Source organism: Phascolarctos cinereus, unplaced genomic scaffold (genome assembly GCF_003287225.1).
Source record: "Phascolarctos cinereus isolate Bilbo 61053 unplaced genomic scaffold, phaCin_HiC Scaffold_2;HRSCAF=192, whole genome shotgun sequence".
NCBI lineage: Eukaryota > Metazoa > Chordata > Mammalia > Diprotodontia > Phascolarctidae > Phascolarctos > Phascolarctos cinereus.
In genome coordinates this window covers 24,847,623-24,859,668 of record NW_027555625.1, presented here as the reverse complement: position 1 = coordinate 24,859,668, position 12,046 = coordinate 24,847,623, and the positions used below count along the sequence as shown (strand labels likewise).

The window sequence follows — 12,046 nt, the reverse complement described above, 5'->3', positions numbered from 1 at the left end:
AGATGAGGAAGCCGAGGCCTATGATTTGGCCCAGCACAGACAAGCAGGAGAACAAAGCTAACATTTGAACTGAGGTCCTGTCTTCAAATCCAGAGCTCTTTCCATACTACTACAGTCTCATACGGAATTTTAGACACTCTGATGGTCAGTAGGAGAGAGGGGAATGACCCCTGCCCTCCTTTATATGTTGTATTGGTTGCTGCATCTAATAGCTAGCATTTGCAAAATGACTCACAAATATTACCTCATGGTTATCTTCACAACAATCCTAGGAGGTAGCTGTTATTATTATCCCCAATTTACAGAGGAAACTGAGGCAGGCAGAGGTTAAGTGACTGATCCAGGGTCACTCAGCTGGTAACTGTCTGAGGCAGGATTAGAACTCAGGTCTTCCCAACTTTGCTTTGTCTCCAGTTAGGGCAGGGCCACTTGGGACCTCTCTCTAAGAGGAACTGCTCTCTACTGCCCCCTCACTCACCAGGTAGGCAGCTTCCCTCATGAACTGCTTGGCTGGCTGCTTCCAGATGGCAGGAACGGTGAGTACCCAGCGGATGGCATTCCTTTCCGGCAGTGATGGGCACTGTTCCCTGAGCTCCTGGATTTCAGCCGGCCGGGTTTGGGGGAGGGAGGAAAAGGAAGGAAATCAGAATCATAGCCCACAGACTAGAGGTCACGTAGCTTAACCCCTTCATTTTTCAGATGGGGAAAGAGGGGAAGGAGAGGGGACTTGTTAAGGATATACTGGTAGTACCAGGCAGAGCTAGGATTCAAATCCAGGCCCTGGGATATCATGTCCAGCATGCCTTTGATGTCTCTGGTTCTACTTCCTGCCCCAAGGCCATCTTAGAGCTGAAGAACAAAGCTCACTTTCCCTGTGAGAGGGAAGGTCTCTGCAGCCCTGCCTGCAGCAGTGGACACTACAGGTAGACCACAGGAAGGCCTTTCTGTGCTTGGTTGGGAGAGTGGCAACAGGAGGTCATATTTCTGTGGCTTGAGATCTCCTGGAGGGTCTTAAGCATGTTCTGGACAGTGTTGACCATTTGTGTGTGTGTATACGTGCTTTCACCTGCATATGCCTTCAGTTTGTGTATGTGCGTAGAACTACCATCTCTGGTGCAAATGAAGAACCCTGGACTCAGGGGACTGGATTCCAATCTGGGCTCTTCCACTTCCTACCTGTGTTAGTCACCCTGGGCAAGTCACTTATCTTTTCCTTGCCTTAGCTTCCTCATCTGTAAAATGGGCATGGTAATGGCACCTACCTCCCAGGGTTGATAGCACATGAGATAGCACAAGTAAAGTGCTTTACAAACCTTAAAAGCACTAATTATATTATCTTGTTTGAGAGTCTGATCAAACCTATTATTATCTCCATTTTACAGATGTAAGGACCGAGGTTAAGTGACTTGTCTAGGGTCACACAGGCAGTAAGTGGAAGACACTGCTCCTAAAAATGGGAGCCAGGGAATTCAATGAATTCTCTTACTGAAGAAGACACAGGATCAGAACTAAAGGGGGTGCCCCAAGGTCAGGAGCCAGGACTCCATCTGTGTCTGTGGACTCTCAATTACGCCTTGCTTCCAAAGCCCCTTGGAGGCATTCCCCACGTTCTTTTAGTCCCTCCCCCTACATCCTCCTCTGTCTGGGCTGATATCTGGAGACAGGGGAATGGACGAGATGACCTCTGGAGGCCTGTCCACTGGAGGGGTCTGTGTTAAGGCGTCAGAGGATGCACTGATCTTGGTCTTGGTGGGGGGTGAGGAATGCAGACAGGAGAAGGGGAAGCAGAGCTCACTCCCGAGGACCAGACGGACCTCCTTCCCCTCACTCCCCAAGGTCCCAGGGCTGGCGGGGAAGGTCACCTGCACAGCGTGTTTCTTGAAGAACCGCAGAGCGTGGGCGAACACCTCCAGGGCCGGCATCTTCTTCCCATTCACAGCCTCTAGCTCTGTCTTCATGGTCAGGTCCTGGGTGGGCAATGAAGCAATGTCAGGGAAGGAGATGGGGGTGGGCAGGGCCCTGACTCTGCAGAGCACCCCACCACGGCTCGGGCTGTTTTCTGGTCCCTCTCCTGCTCCTCAGCGTCCCTAGTGCCCTCCCCGCTCCTGGCCTTCCCCTCAGGCCTCAGCCCCTCCCCTGCTACCTTACCCCGCCTCCCGCCCGCTCCTCCCAGCTCACACTGGTGCTATGGATCTTCATCTTGAACTTCTCAAAGTACAGCCAGTCCCGAGCCTCCTCGGGGTCCAAGTCGTGGTAGTAGTCCCTGGCTGTGTAGCCAAAGCTATGGAAGGCACCCTCCGGGGTCAGCAGCAGGCTGGTGGGCGTCTTCTGGTGGGCCACACCTGGGTCCCCGCCCTCCCACTTCCTGGGGTGGGATGGAGTCCAGTCAGGCTTGGCCAGCTCTGGCTCTGAAACCATCTGTCCTAGCCTCAGCTTCTGTGTTTCCGTTGGCCTCCTCCTGCCTCTCTCTCCAGGCCTCTCCCCATCTCTGCCTCTCCCTGTCTCCTGTGTTAACTGTGTTTTTTCTGTTTCTCTGGCCTAACTAGGATGACCATACCTGGGTCAGATTCAACTGAGGCAGTTGGGGTGGGAGATGGGTCAGGGTGCGGACAGAGGGATCAGCAGAAATTGGGTGCAGCCATTCTGAGAAAGGGAGTGACCTGTCATCAAAGAATCCATCATTGCACTCAGAGGAGCCGGAAAAGTGGGGGCTGGCCTCCAGACAGAGTCCTGAGGGTTGTTCACCTTTGAGGGAGAAATCAAGCCCTGCTGGCAGGAAGCGAGGGCCCCTTGAATGTGCACCCAAGCTCTGGGTATTCCTCTTTCTCTCCATATCTCACCATTTCTTGCAGGCTCTCTCTCCCTCTCTCATTCTCAGGCATTGTTTCTCTTTGTGAGACTCCTTCTGTATTACAATGCTGTGACACATGCCTTTGACCATCCCTATTTCTGTCTCTCTTTTGGGCCCAGCCACTCACCTCCCTGGCACATCTCAAATAAAACATATCCACAACACAACCCATCTGGTTCTTCCCTTAGAAGCTTTTCTTGACATCAGGACAGTGCCTTGGGCACAGTTGGAGGGATGAATTTGGAGACAGGAAGACCTGGGTTGAAGACCGACTCAGAAGGGTTCTGAGATATGCCCATGGTCCTACAACTGATAGTGCTGGAACTATAATCCAAACCTTTGTAAGCCTAGGACTCTTTCTAGATTTCAAAGTCTAGGACCATTTCCAGCGTACCCTTGTGGCTTCTAAGGCATCATACATAATCAGTATGTGTGTGTGTGTGTGTGTGTATGTGTGTGTGTGTGTAGTAGACCTTCCTTATATTTTGTGGGTCTTAGAGAACTGAGGCATCCAGAAGGCCACATGTGGTCCTCTAGGCCCTCAAGTGTGGCCCTTTGACTGAATCCAAACTCCACAGAACAAATCCCCTTAATAAAAGGATTTATTCTACAAGACTTGGACTCAGTCAAAGGGCCACACCCAAGGACTGAGAAGGCCATGTGTGGACTCCCTTCTACTTTCTCTATGCAGACCAGTCTCCACTATTACACAAATTCCATTCCATCCACCAAACATTTATTAAGGACCTACTATGCACAAGGCACTGTGCTGGACTCACAAATAGGCGGAGCTCATTTTGTCCTCAGCTCAGGCTGCTCCCCCCTCCTCCCCATGCTATCCCACCTCTTCCTCTCTGGCTTCCCAAAGCTCTCCAGTCCAAGTGACCCAAAGTGAGGCTCCTCTCAAGTGAGTCCTGCCTTCTCCAGGAAGCCTGCCTTCACTGCGCCAGTCCACACTGACCTTTCATTCTTCATTCTTACACTCCCTCCTCTGGACTCATCCTGCTCCTTGACTGCTTCCTTGGCACCCCAGAGACCCCTCAAGCCCTGCTCTCCTGACTGGTAATTCCCTCCCAGGGTAGGCCCATTTATCTTCACCTCACTCAGGCCTTGACTCTCTCCAGAGTCCCCCGGCTTCCTTCCCCTCTGCCTCGTCTCCATCTTCCTCATCTTCTTCTAGCTCCCTTATGTATTACATTAGGATGCAAGCACCCCAAGGGCAAGGACGATCTTGTTTGCTAGTATTTGAATCCCAAGCACTTAGCATAGTGGCTGGCACACAGCGAGTGCTTAATATAGTCTCCCTCTCTCTCTCTCTTCCCATAATACATATTGATCAGTCTGCCTATCCATCCATCCATCCATCCATCCATCCATCCATCCATCCATCCATCCATCTACCCATCCATCCATCCATCCATCCATCCATCCATCCATCCATCCATCCATCCATCTATCCACGCATCTTTCTCTCTCTCCCTCACTCCATGTACCTACTGATTTATCTACCTATCTATCCATCCAACCGTTTCTTTCTTACTCTTACTATCTCTTCCCTTTCCCCTCCCTCACCTCTTCTCTCTCTCTCTTCCAATATACCTATTGATTGACCTACCCATCCACCCACCTACATATCCATCCTTCTATTCATCTATCTCTCTCCCTCTCTACATATACCTATTGATACATCCATTGATGTATTGATCCATCTATCTACCTATCCTGTCTTTATATCCATTCACCCACCCGTGTTTTTCTTTGATTCTATGTCTCTGCTTGTCTCTCTGTCTCTTCCCTTCTCTCTCATACTACATCTTTTACAAACAGAACTACTGGATCTTAGGCTGAAATACAGGCCAAGATTTAATGATCCATCCTAGCTACGTGACCCTAGGCACTTGACTTCTCAGTGCCCCAAGCAACTCCCTAAGAGTCTAAATTGCAGGGAGGCTTTGCTGAAGAGGGCATTTCTTCACCAGAAGCCTCAGACAGCAATAACAGCCACCATTTCCATAGTGTTGTAAGGTTGGCCAAGCACTTTCTACACATTATCTAATTAGATCCTCAAAATAATGCTGGGAGATAGGGGTTATAATTATTCCCATTTTACATATAAGAAAACTGAAGCTGAGTGAAATTAAACAGCTTTCTTAGGGTCATACACCTGGTAACTGTTGGAGACAGGATTCAGACTCAGTTCTTCCAGACTCTAATAGCAGCGCTCAAACCACTTGAACATCTAGCTGCCTATACAGATAGTATATGGATGGACAGCACAGCCTCAGTTTCCTCATCTGTAGAATGGGAATAATATTATCTGTGGTTTTTCGCTATGTAGCATGCCAGTGTCCTAGGATCGCAGGGACTGTAAAGGGCATTCTCATTTTAAAGATGAGGAAATTGAGGCACGGAGATATTAAGTGACTTGCTCTGGGTCATGCAGATAGTAACTGTCCAAGGTGGCATTTGAACTCTGGTCTTTCTGACCCATTCACCACAGTGCCTGGGCACATGGTAGACACTTAGAGAGTGCTTGATTCATTGTACTGTGTGGGGCAGAAGGGATTGAGGCTGGAAAAGGGGGAGGGGGGAATCACCAGGCAGAAACAGCTCCCTCCAGCTGTGAGGTGGGAGGAGCCAAGGGCAGAGACAATGAGAGATCGCTGGGCCAACATCTGGATCTGAGACAGCAGGGGAGAGGAAGGAAATGGGATGGGGAAGTGACCCCAGCTTGGGGTCAGTGTGTATGTGAGTGAGTGCTGGGGGGGGGTGAGGTTGGGAACAATGGGAGTGAGCCAGGGAGGGTAGGTGGGTGGGGTGTGTGTGGGCTTTGGCGTCCTGGGTAGTTGAGCGGGGTTTGTGTGGGGGCCAGGGGATGGAAGAGGAGAAAACACAAACTGGAAAATTCAAGGTTACTGAATCTCCCCTTTGCATCTGAGGGGTTGTGTAGTGAAAGCCTAGCCTAGACAGCTCAGAAACTTGGGCTATTCAGCCAACAACTCGGGACCCGCAAGCTCGGCGTCACTGGCCTCACCTCCCAGCTCCCCTTTGACTCTTCTGCATGGTCAGAAAGCCCCTCCCCCGCCATGGTCCCCCGCTTCCCTCCCCCACCTCACCCAGCTGTGCATATTATCAGAGCGCCGAGTCAGAGCCCATCTAGTCTAACTTGACAGAAGAGGAAACTGAGGCCAGGGAGGTCAGGGAAGTGACCTTCAGAGGTTGTCCTGACACTTGGGTCCTCTGATTCCAAAGCTATTACCTTCCCCATTGTTCCAACAATGGAGATAGAGGTGTAAATATTTATCTGATATTATCATCTATTACTTATAAGGGCTATTTTTCTTTTTTTAAAATTTTATTTTATTTTGAACTTAAGAAATAAAACAAGCATTTTCATAACACAGTAAAATAGAGAAAAAGATCGTACATGAAACTGCAAATCTATTATGTACAACTTGCTATTTCTTTTAAATATATAATAAAGTTATCACGTAACCTTTTTTCTCTCTTTTCCCCTACCCTTCCCCCGCCCCCTGCTCTACAGCAGCCCCAGGTCTTAAACTATATTCGAGGGCTGGTTTTCTTGAGCTGGACTTCTCCTCAGGACCAAGTTCCTTACAGTTGCTTTCTTCAATGTCCTAGGATGAGGGAACTGGCCTGTGATTTGGCCCCTCTCAGCCTCTTCCCAGCTGGGGCTCTTGGCCCTAATATCTGGGCTGGGGATAAGTCTGCTTCTCCCTGAGTTTCCCCACCTCTCCTTTCCCTTGCCACCTTCAGAGTTTATGATTGATTCTAGGCCCCCACACCTATGATCCATCCAGGCTACGCAGCTATCACCTTCTCTCTCTGTGACATCTGAGTCATCCCGCCCTCACCCTGGCCCTGGGGGCCCCTCACCTCATCATGTGAATGGACTCAGGGTCATTGGTGAAACTGAAGGCATAGCCACTAGAGGTTGTGCCAAAGTCGATGGCCACCACCACGGAGAATGGAGCAGGCTGAGGGGCTCGGGCCTCGCTCCTCTGGAAGGACAGAATTAGTTAGAACAGGGCAAATACAAAGAGAATTTCTACTTCCCACACCCTAACTCTTTTCCCTTCCCACCTTCTTCTTCAATGAACCAATCTAGGGGTCCATCCATCCATCCATCCATCCATCCATCCATCCATCCATCCATCCTCTCTCTGATGGCAGGGGCTGCATCTCCCTATCAGACCTAAGGTCAGATACCACCAGGTACGGTATCACATCTTGGAGTGTTTCATTGACTTTTCCATCCAGACAGGCACTGTTTTAAGGTTAGAGAGGACAGCAATTGGAATTCTAACCTAAGTCTCACATCTTATCTTCCTTTCTCAGTCTTGTCCTTGTCTCTGGCTCTATGGTAGACCTTTCAAGCCCCTGGGTCTGGGCTCTTTTCCAGGTGGCCTGACCTCTCATTCCTGAAAATCCTGAGTGTCTCCTCCTACCCCCCCCAACAGACAGACGGACAGACAGACAGACAGACAGACACACACACACACACACACACACACACATACATAATACAGCTTGTCAATCTATAAGCATTTACTAAGCACCTATTACGTGCTAAGTACTAGACATATAGACAAAGACAAAAATAGTTCCTGCCCTCAAGGAGATCACATTCTAATGGGGAAGACATCATGAAAAATAAATTGTACGTACAAGATACATTCAGCCAAATGGGAAGTAATCTGGCGGTGAAGGATGGGCTGACCAGCAGTGGCCTCTGACACAAGGTGGGCTTTGAGCTGAGAGGCCCCCTTCCTGTGGGATTTCCTGAGCCTGAGCCCTTTCTCTCCTGCCACTCTCAACCATCCAGGGGCACTTACCGGGGACTGAGAAGGGGTGAGTGGAGCAATGCTACAGCTGTCCTGCATCCTCGGAGAGCTTGGAGGGGTGAGCAAAGGTGACCGCTCCCCATTTGTACCTGGAACAAGAGAGAAAATGTCGGTCATACCTTGTCCCAGGTTCATCTACATGAAGAATGCATCATGGGCTTTGGAGACAGAGAGAAGAGACATGTTCAGGAACCCCTAGCCTGATGGAGGAGATGCAGCTCTTGCCCACAATAAAGAAATAAACAAGCATTTATTAAATGCTTACTGTATGCCAGCCACCATACTAAGAAGTGGAGATAAAAAAAAAGGTGAAAAATACACCTGTCCTCACTGGGCTCGAGAGGAGATAATATGCAAACAACTCGGTACATACAAGATACATACAATGCAAATGGGAGGTGATCTGTCTCTGAGGGGAGGTGATAGCATTGAGGAGGACCAGGAAAGGCTTCTTGCAGATACTTCAGGGAAGCCTGGAGGCAGAGATGAGGAGGAAGAGGCTTCTAGGGATGGGAGACAGCCACTGAAAAGGATCACAGAAAATGTGGAGGGAGGGAAAATGTAAGAAGACTGGAAAGACTGGAAAGGGCCAGGTCATGATGAGCTTTAAAAGGCAAACTGAAAATTTCATATTTGCTCCTGGAGGTGATTGGCAGCCACTGGAATTCATTGAGTAGAGGAATGACTTGGTCAGATGCACATTTTAGGAGGTCACTTTGGTAGCTGAGTAGAGAATGGATGGGAGCGGGAGAGTTTTGAGGAGGGCAGACCCACCAGCAGCTATTGAAATAAACCAGGCACAAGGTGATGAGGACATGGACCAGTGTGGCAGCTAGGACAGAGCGGGGCATGTACAAGAGATGTTGCAAAGGTAGAAACAATGGAACTCTCCAACAGATGGGATGTTGGGGGTGGGAAGGGTGAGAGACAGTGAGGAGACAAAGGGGGCTCCTCATTTGATGGGGAGACATAGACCCTGCCCTTCAGGTGTCTGAATCTGCTGGAAGGGACCAAAAGAGACCACCCATTTAGATACAAGCATATGTACTGGTAACTACTAACTAAGGATCCTTCAGTACTCATTGAGAAGGTCCCCTAAAGTCCTGAACAAGACAATACTTTGGTAGTGGAGCTCAGACCACTGAACGTTTACAATTTGCACAGATGAGGCATCATATTAAGAACTGTGGCCTGGGGGTCCACACACCTAGGTTCTAGGTTACTTGCTGGGTGACCTTGGACAAGTCACTCACCTGCTTTCTGACTCTTTTCCTTATCTATTAAATGAGGGGCTGGTCCCAGAAGGGGTTGGGGGTCTTCCTTCTAACTCAGAGCCAAGTAGTTAGGGATGAGTCAGAAAGACTTCCTGAAACAACTCAGTGTTGAGCATGTCTTTCAAGGCTGGGAACATAGAAAGGAAGGGGAAGTGTGTCTCCCTTAGAAATTCAAATGGAAAAAGCACCAACTTTGGAGTCAGAGGACCTGGGTTCAAATCCCAGTCCACCTGCATGACTTTGGCAAATTACTGGACCTCCCTGGAGCTCAGTAGGGTTGGGTTAGATGGATTCTGAGGTACCTTTCAGCTGATCTTATCCTGTGATCCTAAATCACTTCACCACCTTGAACTAAAGTTTCCTCATCTGTAAAATAATGGGGGGCAGCTAGGTGGTGGAGTGGATAAGAGCTCTGAGTCTGGAGTGAAGAAGACCTGAGGGCAAATCTAGCCTCAGACACTTATAAGCTGTGTGACCCTGGACAAGTCACTTAACCTTGTTTGCCTCAGTTTTCTCACCTGTAAAATGAGCTGGAGAAGGAAATGGCAAACCACTACAGTACCTTTGCCAAGAAAACCCTAAATGGGGTCATGAAGAGTCAGATAGAATTGAACAACAAAAGAATGATAATAGTTAACATTTCATAGCATCTAGTATGTGCCAGGCACTGTGTGCTTTTAAAATTATCTCATTTGATCCTCACAATAACCATGGAAGGTAAGTGCTATTATTATCCCCATTTTATAAATGAGGAAACTGAGGCAAACAGAGATTACATGATTTGCCCAGGGTCACATAGCTAAATGCTGGAGGCTGGATTTGAACTCAGGGTTTTTTCTGACTCTGGGCGGGGGTGCTCTATCCACTGCCCCACCTCAGGTTGGTCTCCAAGGCTCCTTCCAGGTCTAGATCTGAGTATTAGATCTATAAGATTGTCTTACCCAACCAGCCCCACATGCTGCCCCCTCCCTTCAATTTCAGAGGAGAGGAAACCGAGGCCCAGATTGGGAACTGACTCTTCCAAGCTCACACAGACCCTGAGAGGGCAGAGCTAAGACTGTAACCGTGGGTCTCTTTCCTCTTAGTTCACTGGTCCCTCTGTCCCAATTCACAGCCCTTCTACAAGACCAAGTCACCCACTGAAGGTGGAGATGGGACAGGATCTGTGATTTCATGGGAATTCCTGGGTGAGGAAACACTCTCCCCCAAAGCAGATTGCCACCGTCTCTGTAAATTAGTCTTAGGAAGAGCGTAGAGCCCCAAGAGTTAAGAGACTGGTGTAGGGTCATGCAGCCAGTAGATGTCACAGGTAGAACAAACCCAGGTCTTTCTGGCCTCCAGGCCAGTTCTCTATCCATTACATTCAAGGGGCTGAGAAGGGGTGTTGTGTATAAAGAACAGTAACAGGTCCGGTTTGGCTGGAGGGGATGCAATTTGGGCAGTTATGTGAAGGGCTATACGTGCTCAAGAGAGGTTTTTTTTTTTTAATATGATTCTAGAGATAACAAGGAACCACTGGAGTTTACCGAAGAAGGGAGCAAAATGGCCAGGCTTGGCAGTGGAATGCAGCATGATTTGGAGGGGGCTGAGACTTGAGGCAGAGACCGGTTAGTAAGTGATTGTAATCCTGTAGACCAGAGGTGATAAGGGCCCAAGCTAGACTAGCAGCTGCTTGAGTGGGGAGAAAGGGAAGGGTGGGGGAGAATTTGGATCCCACTTTTGTTTCTAGCATTCTTTGTACGATACTACAGCTGGCTCTCCTTGCATGACCCCGAAGGTCCTTCCCAGCTCTAACGCGCCGTGATCTAACTCCCTAGACAGGCACTCCAGCCTAGGAGACAGAGCCAGAAAACGGGGTGGGACAGGAGACAATGTGGGGCGGAGGAAGCGGGCCTTCCCAGACTCTAGCCCTGGCTCTCTTGGCTTTTCATTATAAAATCAAAACCTCTCCCTGGGAAACTGCAGGTAAATGAGGAGCTCTTTGGTTTCTAGACCAGGCTGCGAGGAGGCTCCCGCCCACCCTGGGGTTCAGGGAGCATCAGGAAGAGAAGGAAAGAGAGGGAGAAGGTTAAGGAAAGGGGAGAGGCCAGAAGGGGAGTGATTCAGTTGTGGGGGAAGAAGACCGGCGGATTTGTCTTCCCCAGACACACAGAAACACAGAGGATCACAGAAATTAAGAGCTGGAAGGGCTCCCCACCCTCAGTGGACATCCAGTCTTATCCATGGCTGAAAAACAGCACCCTCCTGTCCACACCTGCCAAGTTGGTCGGTCAAGGGGAGCTCCTGGGTCTCCAGGCAGGCCCACTTCACTTTTGGACAGCTCCGCTTATCAAGGCGTTTCCCCTGAATGTGCCTCCACACCACCCATAGCTCCTAGCTCAAACCTTTGATAGAAATCAACACTTGGGAGTCCTTGGCTGGCCCCTATTCATCCCTCTTTTCTTCCAGTCTGGAGGTTCTGAACACTCTTTGTGTCATGGACCCCTGGCAGCTGGATGAAGTTTACAGACCCTGTTTCCCAAGAATGTTTTTAAATCCATAGGATTGCAAAGATATATCGGAATAAAGAAGTAATTCATCCTGTCTTAGTTCAGGGACCCTCTGAAAAGTATCCATAAGACAATTAAGAATCCTTAATCTAGTACCTGGGATATAATAGGGTTACATAAAGGCTTGTGAATTGTTTGGTTTCTTTCTTATGGGGTTCCAGTGTCATCCCACCTTTTTTTTTTAAGGAGACTGGGTCTCCTTCACTCTCCTAGACTGGAGGTGTGGTGGCCACTCATGGGCATGGTCCCCTATGGACCAGCTTCCTTTCTGACCTGGGCTAGTTCTCTCCTCCTCCGGTAGCTTGGTGGCTCTGCACTCCCAAGGCCTCCTCAAAGTGGTGCTAGACTTATGAAGACACCCGATCGGCTCAGCCTACTCTAGCTCAGAACTCCTGAGCTCCAGCAATCCACCAACCTCGGCCTCCCCAGTAACAGGGGATTGGATCACAGGTGTGTGGGCTATTACATGGGGCTCCTTGTTTTCAATTCAGTTCAATTCAATTCAAC

General features: G+C 49.2%; 1 protein-coding gene across 1 annotated transcript in view; it reads right to left on the bottom strand.

The window, feature by feature from the left end:
* HSPA12B (heat shock protein family A (Hsp70) member 12B) overlaps positions 1-12,046 on the bottom strand; it is a 42,549-nt gene that overhangs the window by 19,217 nt on the left and 11,286 nt on the right. Inside the window, exons 3-7 of the mRNA XM_021001043.2 lie at positions 7,708-7,805; positions 6,749-6,873; positions 2,179-2,365; positions 1,863-1,967; positions 479-595 (exon numbers count right to left, since the gene is read on the bottom strand). Of these exons, the coding sequence (XP_020856702.1) occupies positions 479-595; positions 1,863-1,967; positions 2,179-2,365; positions 6,749-6,873; positions 7,708-7,805 (632 nt within the window). The remainder of the gene's footprint in view (positions 1-478; positions 596-1,862; positions 1,968-2,178; positions 2,366-6,748; positions 6,874-7,707; positions 7,806-12,046) is intronic.